Source organism: Ziziphus jujuba, chromosome 9 (assembly GCF_031755915.1).
Source record: "Ziziphus jujuba cultivar Dongzao chromosome 9, ASM3175591v1".
In the NCBI taxonomy this organism is placed as follows: domain Eukaryota; kingdom Viridiplantae; phylum Streptophyta; class Magnoliopsida; order Rosales; family Rhamnaceae; genus Ziziphus; species Ziziphus jujuba.
The window spans coordinates 26,887,587-26,909,384 of record NC_083387.1 but is presented as its reverse complement, the minus strand read 5'-3'; the positions used below and the strand labels follow the sequence as shown (position 1 = coordinate 26,909,384).

The window sequence follows — 21,798 nt, the reverse complement described above, 5'->3', positions numbered from 1 at the left end:
TTATATTTATTTAATTTATATTGGATTTATATATTGGACTATTGCAGATTGTGTAGATTGGATTCCTTTCCTAAAATAGAGGTAGCAATTTGAGGGATACTAATCACACTTGCATTGGTTCTACTTGGTACAGAAAAGTTAGGCTTATATAACACATAAGAGTCCTCTTAACACCTTTGTTTCACAATTAATGAAACATTACTCAATTAAATTTAATCCTCCCATGCAATATTACGTCACTAAAATCTGAAAGGTTTCAATTTGTTTGTTCTTTCTAAATATGGAGTGTTAGCTATTTTAACCAACAGACAATTTGATTTCACAAGCTGAGAAATTATTTCAGCAGCAGGCTCAAATGCCAAACACATGCTGAAAAACCTTACTATAAACACATTTATAATTTAACCATAAGTTTCTAATATCCAATGGTATTGCTGAAATGCAATTTGGGAGTTTAAAAAGTTATTTATACTATAAAATAAAATAGATTATTTACTCAGTACAATGTGGATCGAATGCCGGTGCTCAATGCTTGTTCTACATTAATAGGAAAAATGTATTAAAAAACAAAAATCTGAGAGAAAACCGAAGATCAAAATTCAATGAGCATCCATGCATAGGGTAAAATATACACCTTATGGCCCCCTTTAAAATTAGGAATAGAAATCCTAATCTTAAGCACGGAAGGGGCCCTTCTGTTACTCCTTACACACTTTTGAACCCGGATACGCCCAATGTTGAACTCAAAGGGGGTATCACTGGAAAAGGAATTCCTTATAGTATTTCCATTTGACATCTTTTCATACTTGTTTTGTTTGTATGTTCAACACAATCCCATTAAAAAAAGGATTGGATTCAAATGAATTTTCTAAATTTCATGTATCTATGTTAACGAGACAAGTTATCCATTCTAGTTAACTCAAATAATACTTTCATTTTGTTACTTGACTGCATTTGTGGTTATTCTTAATTGTTAATTTACAGAGAAAATATTTGAAAATGACTACACGAAATAGAACAATTATATGTGCAGTTACATATGTGCAGACTCGATTGTTTATTAACAATATCGGCCTTGAACAGCAGAAGTTGCAGAATCAACTTTTTCCGAATTGCCCAGCACCATATCAGCTTCCATGTCAGCAGTCCCCAGAGCCTAACAATTGGGACCAGAATAACCAGCAAAAGTTATGACATATGCTGAATTCATGTAAACTCATGAGAAGCAACTGTCCCTTCTAGCTTGGCCAGTAAATAGGACGGACAGAATCATAGGTTAACAGCAAAACTAGCTAACATTATGCATATTGTTATTATAGAAACTTTAGGTTGCTTTATATCTTAGGAAAGATAACAAAGAATATTACCATGGAAAGTCCTCCTCCTTCATGACCGGTTGCAAGAAACACATTTGCCAAACCTGGCACAAACCCAATTACTGGCTTTCCATCAGGCACTGAGACACCAAAGATTATAGAAATTCCTTACTTTCACATTAAATGATACACTTCAAATGTAGGCACAAATAAAGTATCTATCCTAGAAATCCAATAATCTACATCTGCCTCTTTTTAATGAGGTTATAAAGAAGTTTGATTTAGAACTCACTGTAAGGTCGCAATCCTGTTCGCACTCTTCCGTTCTTAATTAAATCTGAAACGGGTTGTTCTCTTAGTTAAGGAAAGAATTCCATGGCTCTATTCTATATGCTATTAGCAATGGATTCTTCCACTTCAGTGTTGAACCCAACAAACTGGCAGCTGCTCCCTGGAAAGAAAAATGATCTTTCATATGGTGAGATATAAACTGTGAGAAAAAGATGTCGGAGTAAATTAGGATTGAAGCTGAAACAAGTATGTAAGGCAACCATTAAGTTTTAAAAAGAATGATATGAAGAAACTATAGCAGAAAGCCAGACACTTCGGCCAAAAAACACTTCAAGCTTAATTGTTAGGTCCAGTGAAAGCATGCATTAGGTAGTCACTGTCAAGTTACCTGATACACAAGAAACTTAGAAACAAACATATCGCATAAATCAAGTCATTAGAGAAAGTGCGGAAAAAGGTGAGGAAACAATTCTATTCCTGCCAATGTAACAGAATTCTTTGTAACCAATTGATATATGGGAATAGAGATAGTATATTATTGTAAGGAATTAGTTAAGTACATTTCATAAACTATAGACATGAAATCATGTATTTAATAGCAGAGAACAGAGGTCATTAGCAAAGAGAAAAAAAGATTTTACCTCGATCATGTTGTCCAGAAGGTAGCTATTAAATTATACCAAGAACAAGGTTCCCCATTGAATCCATGGTGGCTATCATTGAAATAGACAAAATTTGCCCATTATCAAATGCTTCTGAAGTCAAGATTCTGGGAAGAGTGGCAGTTTAATGGTTGACGTATCCAGCCTCCATCTGACCATGATTAACTTTAAGGGAATCAAAATTCTCGAGCACTAACTGGTGACCCTGTCAGGCAGAGTAATATCAATTAGCTATTACTCTGGTTTTCCGAACCAAGCTATAAGAAACACACAAAAATTCAACGTAATATGCTGGCATCTTTCAATGTTAATAGATGACACAGTCCTACGACCCTATATATCTCAACCCTTTGTTACCAATAAGTCAGAAAGCACAAAAATATGCCTAAAAGGATGGGAAATTAAAAGATGGAAGCCAAGGAAACCAGAAAGAACAGTTCACTATCCAAGTGTGAAATTAAAAGATGGAAGCCAAGGAAACCAGAAAGAACAGTTCATTATCCAAGTGTTCATACAATGGAAAAAATCAAAAGTAAAATTAAAATATTCAAAAAAAAGTTGCAGTAATGAGTTATACCTTTCATTGTACCCTTTACCTAAATTGTTTAAAAGGAGTTTCACATGAAATTTGACCCAATTTAAAAGAAAACTTTGTTGGACTTTGGACAAAAGTTTCAAGTGCTTATCCCTTCTTTCTCTACTCATCATGGATAGTCTTTCAATTCCCTTATAGATTCACACCTTTTGAGGCTTTTCAGGGGCATCCAGCACAATTTCAGACTCTCTAAACAGGTCATGCATCAGTGACCTACTCCAACAATCAGCCGCCACAACAATGGCCTTCTTACTATATAAGGTGTGCTTGGAATCCTTAACAGCTATGACCTCCTCACTGCTATGATATCTGGCAATTAGGATCAACAATCGTCACTCAAACAATGCATATCAAAACCTTAACACACTTTCCATTTTTATATTTGGTCAGTCATCACAGCTTCTAGCACAACCAAAAAGGATGACAACAAACCTTAATAAACTTGTCACTGGGTCATAAAAGAACTGAACATATCTGTCTTCAGATGCAAAAATTCCTGTTAACCTACACATGAACCGTAACTAATTAACTATGTAAAATGTGTAACTGTGTGTGCCTTTGTATGGATCTGTACATATATATAAGAATCTCTTGAATATATGCAGTAGCACGTTGAGCGTCCTATTGACAGTCACCAGGTACCAATGCAGCCCCACTATCCTCATCAATAAGGAGATCAGGTTCCTTTAAAAGCAAATCACCACCAGACAGATATTCTGCTCTTAACCCAGCATAAAAACAGATATTCTGCTCTTAACCCAGCATCCCGTAGCAATTCTACTAACTCAGATGCTTCCTGCAGAAGAGAATACCATATCATAACACAGTTTTAACAATTAGTTTATCCTATAAATAAAAAGAAACAACAACTTCCACACAATTATACTCTAAATAAAAAGAAACAACTTCTACACAACCATATCATTCTTTACTTTTTTGCCCTTAAACTGCATTCATAAGGAAAATTTATAAGCTCATATATATGTGCATAAATTTTACTCCTCCACCACTTATTCTACAAGTATAATCTTCTATTACTCTACTCATCTGGGCACTTCTTCCATGACCCACTATTAACTTATTACTGTTTGATGAACTTTTGGACATTTTAAGCAAAAATAAGCAAACTCTGTAATCTTTATCGAAACAATGTAATCAATAAAATGTTTTGTGGGCTACCTTTATCCTTCCAACCCAAATGTTGAAGAGAATCCAAGCCCTGTTCATGTAGACTCTCAGCCAACATCGCCCAAAGCCTGTGACGTCTGATTGCCAAATCCCAAATATGAGTGCCAGGGGTTTTTTGTACCATCCATAACTATCCCTGCCCTAAAATTACAACCACCTCAAAATGCCAAACAAATGAAGAAAACTTGCCTTTAGATATTCAAACGTCACCAAGAGACGAAGACCCAAAATTAAACTCGCTATGTTCAAATTTTCCCCCTTTTTTTTCACTACATTTTCTTAGCAACCAAACAGAGAAATCAAGTAGAACATACGCACCCAGAACAAGGCACAGCTTTGTCGACCACAGCCACAGATAGGTCCAACCCATCAAGGACTGCCATGCAATGGTCAACCCGATGATGACGACATCAAAAGTGTGACGTGATTACCATGCAGATATCGGATTCGAACAGGGCCATAGAAATGAAGTTGTTCGATTCTGTGGAGCTTTCCAGATTGACAACAGAAATGATTTTCTGGGGAAGCCCGACTGGTAGGCCACAAAGTTAGAGAAGCAAGTTCACAATGGAGTTTAAGTGCCATCGTTCCTATGAATGTTAAGCTTTAAGCAAAACATTGAGGCTGAAGCCATTGCTTTCAATTCTTCCAAGCCTCAGTTTTTTCTTTCGAGAAGTGGGAGTAGCTGTTAAACAAAACCAGTAGATTTTGATTCAGGGACATATACGATGTCGTGCAACTTTAGGGAATTCAAAAAATGTCTCCTCTATATTATCGTTTATAATAATAATAAATATTTTATTACTAATAATTTTTTTTATAATTTTGAAAATTATAATATAACTTCAGTATATTTATTTTTTTTTTTTTTTTGCATTTTAAAGCGTTATCAACTTATAATGTCGGTGATCATAGAACACAATTTTGTAAAACTATTGCTAAAAAATTTAATATTTTTATAACCAGGATTAGAGATATTCACCAAAAAAAAAAAAAAACTAAATAAATAAATATATATATATATATTAAAGAACCTTATTGAATTACTAAAATGCAATTTAAAAATTTTTAAAAATATATTTTTATTCGATAACAAAGTCGATATATTTATTTATAAGTAATATTAGGAGAACATCTAACTTAAAACTTTAGCTTGTTTCTATATAAATAGGAATGGTAGGTGTCAAGAATTAAAATGTTCGTGAATATACAATTGATTGCATTTGCATACCAGGATTAAAATATGAATTTAAAATAGGAACAGAATTTTCAATTTAATTTCATGGAAAAATATAAAATTCTAAATGAAAATAGTATTGAATATTGTGCAGACCAAAAAAAAAAAAAAAAAGAAGACGTTTTTTTTAATGAATAATTATACTAAGATTTAGGTGTAATGGTTTGTGAATTCTAAAATTCTTTAATTAAAATAATGATTTCCCACATTGCTTTCACATTTTACATTGTCCATATATATTATAATGTTAGTCTTCAGAAAGAGAGAAACAAAATACAATTATAGTCAAATACTAATAATAATAATAATAATAATAATAATAACAATAAAAGAAGAAGAAGGAGAGAGAGAACAAACTTGGAAACATTCTATATGAAGCAGCAATACGCCAAACATATTATGCGTCCAAACAAAGGAATTGGTATCCTGGGGCAAAGATGAAATAACATTAAACTCCTATGTAAGTATTAGCTACCAGCACATAAGGTTTAAACTATTTTTAAGAAAAAAAAAAAAAAAAAAAAAAAAAAGAGGTTTTGAAAAAGTTCTTACTAGAGATGAGGTTGAAACCTTCCGTAGAAGTTCCACGTCCACATCCACATGACATGTTCAACATACTTGAACATTATCCATCAACCTTTCCAACATCTGATCCTTGTGGCCCGTCGTCATTATCCATCAACATTTCCAACATTTGATCCTTCTAAGCCATCGTTCTCCACCAAGCTTTCTCATAAACAGAGCAATTCTTCTATCCGAAAGCACCATTTATCCAACTGATATTCCAACCACCACTCCACATCCATAGTCCATCACTACAATCTCCAGAGGTCAAACCATTTGTTTGCCCATCCTCATCACCTTCTTTTTGTGCCTCATCAATATCATTGCCACATGTTTTGGTCAATGGAATTCCACACAACGCCCCAAGTTTCCACTGTAGGAATTATTCTCAAATGTATCAAATTGCTTGCCACATGGAATGGGTCCATCCAAACTATTATTTGAAAGGTTTAATATTTAAGAGATGTTATATCTGTCAAACCGTTGAGGAATGCTACCAACAAGCTGATTTGAGGAAAGGTCTAACCATTCAAGACAGCTTAAGTTTCCCAATGATGGAGGAATAGAACCCATCAATTTGTTGTGAGAAAAGTTAAGCCCTTTGAGTAATCTAAAGTTCCCAAGCAATTTCGTAATCCCTCCCTCCAAATTGTTTTTGGAGAGATCAACGGTAGTGAAAATAGTTTGAATTTTCATTAGTTCAATAAAGATGCCTTTCATCTCCACAGATACAGAATCGTGGTAATAACTTTCTCCCATATATTTCAACTTGCTGGTATATGTTTCCATCATTGCCATCAAACTTCAAAATATTTTGCTGGCGATTTCCCACAAAACTCATTGTTGGCGAGGTCCAACATCTGCAACTGTCACTTAAACAATGCATATATCAAAACCTTAACACAATTTCCATTTTTATATTTGGCCAGTCATTGCAGCTTCTAGCACAACCAAAAAGGATGACAACAAACCTTAATAAACTTGTCACTTGATCATAAAAGAACTCAACGTATCTGCCTTCAGATGAAAAATGCCTGTTAACCTACACATGAACCATAACTATATTATGTAAAATGTTTAACTGTCTGTGTCTTTTATGGATGTGTGCATATATATAAAAGAACCTCTTGAATATGTGCAGTAGCATGTTGAGCATCCTATTGACAGTCACCAGGTACAAATGCAGCCACACTATCTTCATCAACCAGGAGATCAGGTTCCTTTAAAAGCAATTCACCACCAGACAAATACTCTGCTCTTAACCCAGCATGCCTTAGCAAAGTCACCCTCCCTTTCAATGCATCCAACTCTCCATGGCTTCTACCAATTAAGATACTTCCTGCAGAAGAGAAAAACATATCATAACAAAGTTTTAGCAATTAGTTTATTGTCTAAATAAAAAGAAACAGTAACTTTTACACAACTGTCCTCTAAATAAAAAGAAACAACTTCTAGATAATCACATCATTTTTTAATTTTTTGCCCTTAAACGGCATTCATAAGAAAAATTTATAAGCTCATACATATGTGCATAAACTTTATTCCTTCACCACTTATTTTACAAATATAATCTTCTATTAGTCTACTCATCTGGGCACTTCTTCCGCAACCCACTATTAACTTAATATTGTTTGATGAACTTTTGGATGTTTTAAGCCAAAATAAGCAAACTCTTTAATCTTTATCAAAACAATGTAATGAATAAGAGAAAATAAGCCAAAGAAGTAAAAGTTTTGTGGGATACCTTTATTATTATTCCAACCCAAATGTTGAAGAGGATCCAGGCCCTGTTCACGTAGACGCTCAGCCAACATCATCCCAAGCCTGCCATTTCTGATTACCAAATCCCAAATATGTCTGCCAGGAGTTTTATGTACCATCCATAAGTATCCCTGCCCTAGAATCACAACCACCTCAAAATGACAAACCACAAAAGGAGAAAACTTTCCTCTAGACATTCAAACTTAACCAAGAGAAGAAGACCCATCATTAAACTCACTATGTTCTAATTTTCCCTTTTTTTTTCACTACATTTTCTTAGCAACCAAACAAAGAAATCGAGTAGAACATACGCACCAGCACCAGTGGCACCAGAACAAGGCACGGCTTTGTCGACCACAGCCACGGATAGGTCGGAGCCCATCAAGAACGGCTGGGCAAGGGTTAACCCATTGATGAAGACATCGAAAGTGTGATGCAAATGCGATGCGGATAATCGGATTCGAACCGGGTCGTGGAAATGGACTGGTCCAATACTGTGGAGCTTTCTGGATTGACAACGGAAATGATTTTCAGGAGAAGCCTGATTGGTAGGCCGCGGAGCTAGAGAACTGAATTCTAAAAGTTAAAACGCTGCCGTTTCTATGAATGTTAAGCTCCGAGCAAAACGTTGAAGCTGAAGCCATTGCTTGCTTTCAGTTCTTCCAAGCCTTAGTTTTTTCCGAGAAGTGTGAGTAGCTGTTAAACGAAACAAGCAGACACTGAGTCAGCGACTACAACGTCGTTTGACCGTAGGCAATTATAAAAATGTCTCCTCTATATTATTGTTTATAATATTTTACTATTATTATATTTTTTTTTAAATAATTTTGCAAATTATTACATAACTTCATTATATTTATTATTATTACTTTTTGAGTTTCATTTTAAAGTTAGAGTTATCAACTTATAGTGTCAGTGAGCCTAGAACACAATTTTGTAAAACTTTTGCTAAAAGCTTTAATCTTGTATAAACAGAATTAGAGATATTCAAAAAAAAAAAAAAAAAAAAAAAAAGAATAGAGAACCTTACTAAAGTGCAATTTAAAAATTTTTTAAAATATATTTTTATTGGATAACAAAGTAGATATATTTATTTATAAATAATGTTAGGAGAAAATATAACTTAAAACTTTTACTTTTTTATATATAATTAGTAGTTGTCAAGAATTAAAATGTACAGGGAATATACAATTGATTGCATTCTCATACAGAATTAAAATGTGAATTTAAAATAGGAACAGAATTTCCATTTCATTCAAAAATATAAAATTCTAAATAAAACAGTATTGTATATTGTGTTGACCATAAACCAAAAAAAAAAAAAAAAAAAGGTTTTTTCTTCTTAATGAATAATTATCCAAGGAGTTAGAGTTAGGTGCAATGGTTTGTGAATTCTAAAATTCTTTAATTAAAATGATGAATTCCCACGTTACTTCGATATTTTACAATGTCCATATTTGTTATAATGTTAGAGTCTTCACAAAGAGAGAAACAAAATACAAACATAGGTAAATAATAATAATAATAATAATAATAAAAGAAGAAGAAGAATAAGGAGAGAGAAAACAAACTTGGAGACACTCTTAATGGAGCACTAAACATATTATGCACCCGGACGAAGGAATTGGTATCCTGGGCCAAAGGTAAAATAACATCAAACCTACTTAAGTATAAATTATTAGCTACCAGCACATAAGGATTAAACTATTTATAAAAAAAAAAAAATAAAAAAAAAATGCCATTTTGAAAAAGTTCTTACCAGAGAGGAGACTGAAACCTTACGCAGAAGTTCCACATCCACATCCACATGACATTCTACATCCACATTCACATGACATGTTCAACATGCTTGAACATCATCCATCAACCTTTCCAACGTCTGATCCTTCTGATCCATCGTTCTCCTCCAAGCTTTTTCATAAAAAACAGAGCAATTCTTCTATCTGAAAGCACCATGTATCCAATTGATATTCCAACCACCACTCCACATCCATAGCCAATCACTATAATCTTCCAGATGTCAAACCCATTTGTTTGCTCATCCTCATCACCTTCTTTTTGTACCTCATCCACATCATTGCTACATGTTTTGGTCAATGGAAGTCCACATAACCCCAAGTTTCCACCGTATGAAGTATTCTCGAACGTATCAAATTGCTTGCCACGTGGAATGGGTCCATCCAAACTGTTGTTGGAAAGGTTTAATACTGCAAGAAATGTTATATCTGTCAACTGTTGAGGAATCCTACCAACAAGCTGATTTGAAGAAAGGTCTAACCATTCAAGACCGCTTAAATTTCCCAATGATGGAGGAATAAAACCCGTCAATTGGTTATGGGAAAAGTTAAGCCCTTTAAGTGATTTGAGGTTCCCAAGCAATTTCGGAATGTCTCCCACAAAATTATTTTTGGAAAGATCAATGGTAGTGAAAATAGTTTGAATTTTCACTAATTCAATAAAGATACCTTTCATGTCCACAGATACAGAATCTTGATAATACATTTCTCCCATATATTCCAACTTGCTAGTATCTGTTTCCATCATTGCCATCAAACTTTCAAAATATTTTGCAGGCAATATACCACTGAACTTATTGTCGGCAAGGTCCAGTATCCGCAACTTTTTGAAAGGAAATGGAGCCATGGGACTAGCAATAGAGCCATAAAATTTGTTGGATCTCAAAATAAGAACCTGCAGCATTGGAAGAGACTCCAACCAATGGGGAAACGTACCATTTATCTGGTTGTTTCCAATGTCCAAAACCTCCAACTTCTTACAGTTGAGCAAAGAACGCGGCAGCAAACCTTCAAGTTCATTTCCATTCAAGTTCAAATTCCTTAATAAATTTTCCTTCACAAACAATGTTGTAGGAATTGTCCCCTGAAACTTATTCATTCTTAGATCCAAAACTGAGAGATTGCCACTTAAATTTCCCATACATGGAGGAAGTTTCCCAGTCAAACTATTATTAGCCAAATCAAGAACTTTAAGGGAACTAAGGTTGCAAATCAGTGAAGGTACCTCTCCAATCAGTTGATTGTGTGATATAGAAAAGACTTCAATGGATGGTGGTGGAATTGGAAGATGTCCATGAAGGATGTTGGAGCGAAGATCAAGATAGTGCAACTTTTTCCATGGAATTCGGTCTATATGTGTCAGAAAGTTGTGAGAAAGATTAAGATAATGCAAATAATCTGTACCCGCATTCCACATCCATTTGGGAATATTGCCTCGAATTTGGTTGTGTGAAAGACTTAGATATCGTAAATTTCCAATGCCTGGCAGAAGATGTCCGTCAAGGAAGTTGGAGCTAAGATCAAGAAGTTGCAAGTTTTTCCATGGAATTCGCTCTATATTTGTCAGAAAATTGTATGAAAGATCAAGCCAAGTCAAAGAATCTCTACCCACGTTGAATAGCCATTTAGGAACATTTCCTTGAATTTTATTGTACGAAAGTCTTAGAAATCCTAAATTAGGCAAAATGCTGTGGTTGGCCGAGTGTTTGGAGGAGATAGAACTGAATGACGAAAGTGTATTTAATGAAAGATCTATTTGTGGAAAACCACTTAATGAATAGGATGAAAGATCTAACCCAGTGAGATTCACTAGCTGAAAGATTGATATTGGAATGGAACCATTTAGTTTGTTATTATTTAAATAAAGGGAAGTCAAAGAAGTTGTCTCGAATTTCGGAATGTGGCCAGTGAATTCGTTATTCCCAAGGTCTAAATACTGTAAAGATGGAAGAGCAAATAACCAATTTGGAATTGTTCCATTTAGGAAGTTATTAGATAAGGAAAGCGATTCTAAATTCCATGGAACAGGACCGAGTGATTTGTTTTTTGAAGAATGAGGTGAGAGAGAAATTTGGGTAGAATTATAACTATCAATTTTAGGAAGCTCACCTATAAAATTGTTACTTGCAAGACTTAAAAAAGTGAGGCGCTCTAGATTAAAAGACGACCATGGGATCTGGCCACTGATATTATTGTAGGAGAGGTCTATGGAAATAAGTTGTGTAAGGTTACCGAACAAAACAGGATATGATCCCTTGAATGTGCAGTTGCTAAGGTACAATCCATCCAATGACTTCAAATTTCTAGTTAGATCAGGTATATCTATTGAGAAATTTGTATAAGAAAGACTCAATTCCCTGAGTGAACTGCTCCAGTTATATTTAGGTAGAGAACCGGTGAGATTTTCATTATCATCTAAGTAAAGGATTTCGAGTTTCGGTAGGTGGAAAATGGTATTGGGTGAATTCCCTTGTAAGCCACAATGCCAAAGCCGAAGAGATTTCAAAGAAGATGACAAATTCATCAAAGAAGCAAGATCAACACGAGACATATCAACAAAAGACAAAGTGAGGTTTTGGAGGTTGGTTAGGTTTGTGACAATTCTTTTAAAGGTAGATGTGTTTAGTCTCAGTTGTTGATTTCCATCATAAACTTCAAGTGTTTGAAGCTTAGATAGGTAAGATATTTCGAGTGGTATATCCCCTGCAAAATTAGCATAATCGATTTCAAGGTGCAACAAATCTGTAAACGTACCAAATTCAGGGGGAATGGTGGAGCCTCTGAAATCATTGTCTGATGAGAGGATTAGAGTCTGGAGATGGCGAAGGAGGAAAAGGCTGCTGTTGGAATGAATAATTCCCCGAAGCATGCCGCAAGTAAGATCGAGGCCGATCACATGACCTGTTATGTTATTACAGGTGACTCCGCTCCATCCACAACAATCTGTGCCACTCTCCCACGAGATTGTCTTTGGATCACGAACATTGTATTTCCTATCACAAAAATCAACAGAGGCATAATCAATGGAAAATGAGTTCTTGAATTGGAGCAAAGCTTTGCTGTCGTCAATGTGACACGATGGAAAGGAAGAAAACGGAGGAGGAGCAGAGGATAGAGGTATTGATGAAGAAGAAACAGAGGAAGAAATAAAAAAGAAGAGGAGCATATAATAAAGCCATGAAAACCAACCCATGATCATTATTATTACTCACAAGTGTTGTTGAGAAATAATGCTTTTAGTACCTAGGACCTAGGAATAAGGAATAGTGGGCTTAAACATTAATTAATACTCTGACATCGGAAATATGTGGGCATTTATAAGAATGCAAGTCTATGTAACCATATGACTTGGGTGCAGTTGTAGCCGGTTTGACCAAGTCCATGCTTCTGCCCGCTCCCTGCCCCAGTTCAAGTGGCAGTGCAGCAAATGCTGCGAAACTACCAAAAAAATAAAATGTAACCGTATGACTTGTATGTCGATGCATGTAAATGAGAAACAAGCAATCTGGTTTCCATATTTCTGCGACAACTTTTTTGATATCTCTTTCTATGGGTGACCAATTTTCCAAATTACTTTTTGACTTTTCAATTTATTCTTTTCCTAAGACTGCTTTATTGGAATGAATATGGCTTGAGAAATTAATTCACCAAATAACAAGTTATGACCATTACAGTGATAGTCAGACAACTTCATTATAATTAATAGATGGTTCATAAAACTTACATGTATAACATTATCATGTGAACAAAATATACCTTTTTTTTTTTTTTTTTTTTTACTGGAAAATGAATCTACTGCCTATGTTTAATTGTGTGTGTGTATATATATATATATATATATATATTCACTATGTGCCGTTGTCATCCCCGTCATCGAAAATGTTTTGATCATTATTTGGTGTGCATTATGCTAGACTTTTAATGATTCCTTTTTTTTTTTTTTTTTTTTTTTTGCTTCTTTTTTTTTTTTTTTCTCTTTTTCGTTTTCCATATGTCAGTATTCAAATAGTCCATAATCTAATTAACAAATCAAGTAATTTTGAATTATTAGTTAACTTGATCAAAAACTGGAGTAACAGATGGGTTTAATGAAGGGATATATATATAAATAATTTTTGGATAGTAAATAAGGAAAGAAAAGATTAAAAGATTAAAAAAATAAACTAAGAAAACATGGACAATAAAATAGTAAAAATGTATTTGTTTGTATACAAGAATAAGTTAGAAAGTGTTATTTTGAAAAAAATTTCGTAAAAACATTTTTGGATAACATATGGGAATGAATTGCAACAAAATTGAAATATAAGGAGATAAAATTATAATATCCACAAACAAAATGACTGATGTGAAAAAATGTAAAATAGGGGAGACTATATTTTGTAATTTACCCTATATTTTCTATTCCTCTGCGCGTCTTAAAGATGGTGAATAAGAGTGTTGTTTACACTGAATTAGTGGAGTGTTATAGTAGATACTGAAACAGTTATTGATATATGCCCGTAGTATGTACCATTGAAGTAAAACCCTCTAAATTATTATAAATGGACCATAATGTGTGTCACTTTAAGCTTGATTTCAAAAGTAAATGAAAAATTCTCTTATCTGCACTAGTTTATTTATACTAATACTAGCTTGCTCGATAATGCAAGCTAAACCAACTCTACTACTAACTAGGGAGACATCTACAATGTGTCTTCATCTAAAGCATTTGGTCATTTGGTGTTACATTATGCAGGACTTCAAATGATTCATTTTTTCCATTTTCCAAGTGTCAATAATCTGGTTGGTTATTGATAATCTAATCAACAAACTAAATGACCAGAAGAACATATACCTCATCCTAGATAGAGTCAAGAAGCCAAGTAGGTCTTCCTATTGCCAAGTCTCAAACGTATATGCATGAATGAATACTTTGCACCAATTATATATATATATATATATATATATATAAGTCTTTAGTGTTTTGCAAAGTTGCTTTCCTATTGTGTCCTGATTAGTAGAAAACAGCCAACTTCAATGGACTTATACCAATTTTGCAATGGTTGGCTTGTATGTACATACTATGATAGGCTTTGCCCAGTTATATCTGCCTATAGCAATTATAACTGAGTGACATTCATGTTTATATTTTGTTCATACAAACAGAGTATTATTCCATTTTTCCATGTGTCAGTTATCATATGGTCCAAAAATCTAATTAATATATAACATGATAAGAAATCAATGCAATTTGGAAGATAACTATGAAAACCTACGAGTCAATTCAGGTTATATATATACAAGTATATTTCGTCTCCGCAAAGTCCATTTCCATGTGTCCTGATCAGTATGTTACTGTTTTGTTACCTTTAATTGACCAACTGCTATAGTCAAAGTTGCCCCAATTTGACGGTATTGCTGGACTTCATAATCAACTAATAATGCCACCTAGTTTTTGTTATTATTTGATTAACGCTTATGTTTTTTGGTTTCTTTTATTTTTTTCCCCCTTCAAATTAAGTTTTTACCTTAGTTGAATAGGATTGGATTATGTTTCCTATGGTACATAGTTAGGTTTTTCGTCTAACTACAAAGTTAAAAAATAAAAAAATAAAAAAAAATAAAAATCTACAAGAAGATTGTAGGGGAAAAAAAAAAATACTAAACTGAAAACTATTTCAAACCATTTATAAAATAAGTCTTATCAATTATGATAAACATTTGTTTTTCTTGTCATAATAGTATTATATATTTATGTATGTTTAATGTCCTGAATAAAAAAAAAAGGGATTACAAAAAACACCAAACAAAGGGTTATACAACAAATTTTTGGGTTAATTTCACTCTATAAGATTACGATTGATTTCGCTTTACTCAATTAACAATCCCCACCTTAGCAATATTGAAGCAATTAGTGAGCTATTGATCCAACTTCCAATATTGGTGGAAATTGGTAAATATATACGTTATAGGATTAAAACATGAATAATGTGGCTGGAATATGGTTGAGCTGACTGAAATGATATTCAGCTCAACTGAGGTTGAACTGCTTCCAACACCCTTGGTTTCACGTTTCAAAGAGTAAACATTACTCAATTATAGAGGCCACCCATATGGAAAATTTTTGATAAAGAAAGAGCCATACAACTAATTAAAGTCCATGGAAACAGGGCTACTCATGCTTTTGTGAAGCATGGTTTGACTTGTAGTGACCACTTGACAAATTTGAGCTTATGTCTATCCAATACGCAAATAAATAAATATAAATAATAATAAAAAGAAATTGTATATCCTATGTGATTATTTACAATTTGACTGGTTGGAAACATAAAAAATGTAACAAACTAAAAGATAAAGATGGCCTATGCCAATAATCTCTGGTATCAACTTTTAAATCCTGATTATAATGCCATCAGACTTTTATTTTTTTTAATAAACTGATTAAATTAAAAGCTGGTGGGAAAAAAAATTTAAAAATTTGAGTACGTATGAAACAAATCTTTATTCTTTCTTTTGTAAAAATGTAAAAAAAAAAAGTAAAAATAATATCTATTCTTTAGTGCGGAAAAAAAAATTTGTTTATCTACTTTTTTTTTGTAAAATAATTTTCTATATATTTATCTCTATCCTCCTCCAAGATACTGTCTAAGGAGGACCACAATATGTGTGTGAGGATAATCGGACCATAACATTGCTCTCGTGGATGTGACACAACTGAAAGCAATTAGGAAATTGAGGAGGATAGAGATCATATCGATGAAGATACAGGAAGAAATAAAGAGGAAGAGGACCATATAAAGCCTAGAAAACCAACCCATGATCAATATATTTATTTATAGAATGTATACCGAGATTAATGCCTTAAGAACCCAGGAATACCAGGCTTAATTAATTACTCTAACGCTGGAAATATTTATTTATAAGAATGCAAGTCGGTGTAATCTTTGCTTAAATTTAAAAAACAAATGTCAGTATAACCTGTGTGAGTTCTGTGTCCATGCTTGTGGAGTAAGAAACAAGAAATCTGCTTTCCCTTTTTATTAATTAACATACCAAATTTCTACAAGAACCCTTTGATGTCCCTTTCTAAGGGATCCATTTTCCATATGACTTTTCTAACTTTTATTTTCCCTTTTTTTTTTTTTTTTTTTACTGCTTCATTAATTAACTATGGTCATTCTTAACATTACGTATGGTCAAAATTCCAAAATAGATGGTTCATTAAACCTTATACCACGTTATGAAATGTATTTCACATACATTTTATTATAATCCCATTTTCGTTTGTATATGCTATATATATATATATAGATAGATATGTCAAATATGTTTATCTTAAATTTAATTATTAATCTGTTAATTTTTTTAAGATAATATGACTTATTTTTTTGAGTGATTATTGATAATATGACTTGATTTGATATTAATAAAAACAAGCCAATCGGGAATCTAATCTTATTTGTATATGTAATGGTAAACGGAATCACAAATAAAAACTTCAATTTAAAATGAAAATTAAAAAGAATTTGTGAACTCCTATATAAGTCATGTCACCGAAATAATATTATACTATACAATCATTTTTCATTTGCCAAACAAAATGAATCTAGTGCATGTATATCGTTATATCATAGGAAGTTGTTCAAGTTAATAACGCAAGCTAGGGAACTTTTGATTGACCATTAGAGAGACTTCTACAATGAGCTTTCGTCTAAAGCGTTTGGTAATTTACAGTCTTCGTCTAAAGCGTGAATATTAGGCAAGACTTTTAAAGATTTCTTTTTGCATTTCCAAGTGTCAGTAATCAGGTGGTCTATTCAACAAATTAATCAATTTTAAAGAAGCTAACTTGACTAATATATAGAATTGACAGATGTTTTTGCTGAAGACATCTTTAGCACCACTACATACACCAATAATATTTTATAACAATATATGCGTGTTATACACCAATTATATAAAAGTCTTTTAGTCTTTTGCAAAGTTGATTTCCAATTGTCTACTGATTGGCAGAGACGAGACGTCTATAATTGACTTCCTCCAATTACCCTTCAACAACGTCAGTCAAGTTGCCTAAAAGTGTGAATCAGACAATAGAATGTGTGTTTGTATGTATATGAGGACAAGAAAACATTATTTTAAAAAAAAATATATATATATATATCAAGGATTGACTAAGACTTAAAAAACACTCTTTTGACAAACAAATCCGGATGAATTGCAACAAAACTGAAATATGAGGACTGAAAGTATATTATAATTTCACCAAACAAAATGACAAGTGTGCAAAAAATGTAAACAGAAGAAAATATTCTGTAATGTATACCTTATATTTCCTCTTTCTTTGGGTTTATTTCTGTTTTAAAAGATGGTAAATAATAAATCTGTTTGTATAGAATTTGCGGAGTATGATGGTAGGCTTATATATATATATATATATATATATGTATACATACATATATATATATATATAAGTGATATTCAGGATCCTATGATGAGTGATTCTGGAATATGGCTGAGCTGCTGACTGAACTGAGGTTGATATGGTTCTAACACCATTTGTTTCTCACATCAAACATTGCTCAACTGAATGTAACATTCTAGTAAATATTTAGATACAAATATGTTTAAGATGATATCTTGCTTTTGAATGTGAAGAGTAAATTGATATGAACATACAGCCTCAATATATTAGCAACACTCCAGAGAGCCCTTGCGGGCTCCAAAAAAGTGAACTACCCAACATGACAAATTACATAGAAAAACCATTTTAATGAACAAAGAATTTGATCAACACGGCTTATGTTGTATGACTTTACTTTGGCAATATAAAACTAATAAAATTCTCTAATCCCTTTACATTGTATTTTCCTCCTATAAGTGGATAAGGATTCACCACAAGTTACCCATGGAGTCATGACTAGACGGGTAAATTTCTCTGGTTTTGTTATATACACTAGTATATCTATGTATAGATAGATATAGATATAGATATATTACTCACGGAATCATGACTAGGCCAGTATATCTATTTATAGATATAGAATCTATATAGATATATGAACATATATATAATGCACGAAAAAATTAGAAGAATTTTCAGTACCTATATGTATGAAATTGAGTGATTGATACGATACCATAGTCTTCTTAAGATGAATTTCACCCCACAAATCCAGATGGCTATGTGATATTCGTCTAAAGCATTTGGTCATTTGCAGTCTTCCTCTAAAGCGTGAATATTAGGCAAGACTTTTAACGATTTCTTTTTGCATTTTGCATTTTCCAAGTGTCAGTAATCAGGTGGTCTATTCAACAAATTAATCAATTTTAAAGTAGCTAACTTGACTAGTTTATAGAATTGACAGATGTATTTGCTGAAGAGATCTTTAGCACCACTTACATACGCCAATAATATTTTATAACATTATATGCGTGTTATAAACCAATTATATAAAAGTCTTTTAGTCTTTTGCAAAGTTGATTTCCAAATGTCTTTTGATTGGCAGGGACGAGAAGTCTATAATTGACTTCCTCCAATTACACTTCACCAATGTCAGCCAAGTTGCCTAAAAGTGAGAATCAGACAATAGAATGTGTGTTTTATACGTATATGAGGATTAACAAATATATATCAAGGATTGACTGACACTTAAAACACACTTTTGACCAACAAATAGGGGTGAATTGCAACAAAACTCAAATGTGAGGATTTAAAGTATATTATAATTTCACCAAACAAAATGACAAGTGTGCAAAAAATGTAAACAGAAGAAAATATTCTGTAATGCATACCTTACATTTCCTCTTTCTTTGCTTTTATTTGTGCTTTAAAAGATGGTAAGTGATAAATCTGTTTGTATAGAATTTGTGGAGTATGAGGGTAGGCTTATATATATATATATATATATATACGAGTGATATTCAGGTTCCTCTGATGAGTGATTCTGGAATAGGGCTGAGCTGCAGACTGAACTGAGGTTGATATGATTCCAACACCATTTGTTTCTCACATCAACTAAATGTAACATTCTAGTAAATATTTAGACACCAAAATGTTTAAAATGATATCTTGCTTTTGAATGTGGAGAGTAGATTGATATGAACATACAGACTCAATATATTAGCAACACTCTAGAGAGCCCTTGGATGCTGCAAAAAAGTGAACTAACCAACATAACAAGTTACATAGAAAAACCATTTTAACGAACAAAGAATTTGATCAACACAGCTTATGTTGTATGACTTTAGTTTTGCAATACAAAACTAATAAAATTCTCGAATCCCACTACATTGTATTTCCTTTCTATAAGTGGACAAGGATTCACCACAAATTACTCATGGAGTCATGACTAGACGAGTAAATTGCTCTGGTTTTGTTATACACACCAGTATATCTATGTATAGATAGATATAGATATAGATATGTTACTCACAAAGTGATGACTAAACCAGTATATCTATTTATAGATATAGAATCTATATATATATATATATATAATGTAAGAAAAAACTAGAAAAATTTTCAGTACTTGTATGTATGAAATTAAATGATTGATCCAAGACCTATGTAATACAGTCTTTTTAAGATGAATTTCACCCATCAATGTAGATGGCTATGTGACATTCATCTCCCAAAATACAATAGATTGACTTATATTTCAAATACGTCACCATCAAATTTTTTTGCTACAAATTTAATATACCTGAGCCTTACCATACTGGACCAGTATATCTATTTATAGATATAGAATCTATATAGATATATATATATATATATGTTAGAGTTTGTGACCCGAATTCTTGTTGACCTGACCCAAAAAGCTCGCGGTGCGACCCATTTGGTGAAACTAAATTTTGGAGAAAAATTTGGGGCTCTGTGGTGGAAGCGGAGGTCTCGGGCCGATAGGCCCGAGACCGTAGCCCACCACTGAGCCCGATGGGGGTGCGGGGGACCTGTTCAATTTTAGGGTTTCTTTTGTACTATATATATATCTGTATTTTTTGTTCGGCCGTAATTGGGGTTTTTAGGGTATCTTGAAATTTGGCTCACCTTGTACAAATCTTTCGATATTGGATTTGCTTCTCCCTGCCCGTGGTTTTTCCCGTCAAGGGTTTCCACGTAAACTGTGTGTTTGTTCTTCGCTTTCTTTGTTTCCGTTGCTATTTGTTTTTCTCCCAATTCCGTAACAATATAAATATAAATGTAAGAAAAAACTAGAAAAATTTTCAATACCTGTATATATGAAATTAAATGATTGATCAGAGATTTGTGTAATACCACAGTCTTCTTAAAATGAATTTCACCCACCAATGTAGATGACTATGTGACATTCATTTTCCAAAATATAACAGATTGACTTAGATTTCAAATACGGCACCATCAAATTTTTTTGCTGCAAATTTAATATACTTGAGCTTTACCACACTATGCACACAATACAAGCTAACCAAAACTCCTCAAAATTCTTCTATTATATCAAATAAGAGCTTCAAAAAGCCTCATAATATGAATAAGTCCAAGGTGGATAGGTAGGAAATCTGAGAATGAAAACTTCTGTTAATGAAAGCATTCATACCATCATCTCTATCCCTTGCTCCTCTCAAAACCCAAACAGAAGGAAGGAAAACTAAAGGTCATGCCATCAATTATAAAGGAAATCCAACCATGGGATTAGTTCAAGAACCATAAAATTTGTTTGATCTCAAAATAAGAACCTATAGCATTAGAAGAGATTCCAACTAATGAAGGAAAGTACCACTTATCTTATTGTTTCCAATGTGTAACATTTCCAACTTCTTACAATTGAGCAAAGATTGCGGCAATAAGCCTTCCAGTTGATTTCCATTGAAGTGTACATTCCTCAATGAATTTTTGTTTGGAAACAATGTTGTAGGAATTTGTTCCATGAAACTTAATCATCTTCATGTCCAAAACCGAAAGATTGCCACCAAGACTTCCAATGCACTGAGGAAGTTTCTCATTCACACTATAATTAGCAGCCAAATTAAGAACTTCAAAGGATCTAAGATTACAATCAGTAACTGTACCTCTCCACTCTGTTGATTTTGTGATGCAAAAAAGACTGCTTTGGAAGGTGGTGGTATTGGAAGATGCCCTTGAAGGAGATTGGCATGGGGTGGATATCAAGAATTTGCTAGTTTTCCCGTGGAATTCGGTCGATATTTGTCAAAATATTATCAAAAAGTTCAAGAGAAGTCAAAGAATCCCTACCCACATTCCATAGCCATTTCAGAACATTTCCTTGAATTTGATTGTGTGAAAAGTTTAAATGTCCTAAATGCTGCAAAATCCCATGATTGGCTAATGAGTTATTGATGTTGACAAAAGTTTATTAGGTGAAGAATCAATATGTACAACACCAATTAGAAAATTTGATGAAATACC

The 21,798-nt window shown here is 33.1% G+C and overlaps 2 protein-coding genes across 20 annotated transcripts; both read right to left on the bottom strand.

The window, feature by feature from the left end:
• Nucleotides 1–908: 908 nt before the first annotated feature.
• LOC107427736 (receptor-like protein Cf-9 homolog) lies at nucleotides 909–12,953 on the bottom strand. Of its 19 annotated transcripts, none has more exons than XM_060820474.1 (15): nucleotides 10,080–12,953; nucleotides 9,374–9,821; nucleotides 9,186–9,246; nucleotides 7,930–8,310; nucleotides 7,598–7,750; nucleotides 6,978–7,192; nucleotides 5,842–6,895; nucleotides 5,647–5,715; nucleotides 4,044–4,737; nucleotides 3,297–3,660; nucleotides 3,011–3,173; nucleotides 2,249–2,474; nucleotides 1,609–1,767; nucleotides 1,368–1,456; nucleotides 909–1,156 (listed from the first exon to the last, which is right to left on the bottom strand). In XM_060820474.1, the coding sequence occupies exons 1-2, from the start codon at nucleotides 12,607–12,609 to the stop codon at nucleotides 9,478–9,480; spliced, it is 2,874 nt and encodes a 957-aa protein (XP_060676457.1). In that variant the 5' UTR covers nucleotides 12,610–12,953; the 3' UTR covers nucleotides 909–1,156; nucleotides 1,368–1,456; nucleotides 1,609–1,767; nucleotides 2,249–2,474; nucleotides 3,011–3,173; nucleotides 3,297–3,660; nucleotides 4,044–4,737; nucleotides 5,647–5,715; nucleotides 5,842–6,895; nucleotides 6,978–7,192; nucleotides 7,598–7,750; nucleotides 7,930–8,310; nucleotides 9,186–9,246; nucleotides 9,374–9,477. The 19 variants fall into 19 exon arrangements, with proteins under 19 accessions (XP_060676457.1, XP_060676440.1, XP_060676446.1 ...); XM_060820457.1 differs by having other exon boundaries at nucleotides 4,044–4,193; nucleotides 4,371–4,737; nucleotides 9,374–12,950; XM_060820463.1 differs by having other exon boundaries at nucleotides 4,044–4,188; nucleotides 4,371–4,737; nucleotides 9,374–12,950.
• On the bottom strand, nucleotides 1,061–4,637 carry LOC132799431 (uncharacterized). Its single transcript, XM_060811251.1, has 9 exons — nucleotides 4,484–4,637; nucleotides 4,371–4,428; nucleotides 4,044–4,188; nucleotides 3,569–3,660; nucleotides 3,297–3,368; nucleotides 3,011–3,173; nucleotides 2,426–2,474; nucleotides 1,368–1,456; nucleotides 1,061–1,156 (listed from the first exon to the last, which is right to left on the bottom strand). The coding sequence occupies exons 1-9, from the start codon at nucleotides 4,635–4,637 to the stop codon at nucleotides 1,061–1,063; spliced, it is 918 nt and encodes a 305-aa protein (XP_060667234.1).
• Nucleotides 12,954–21,798: the final 8,845 nt, after the last annotated feature.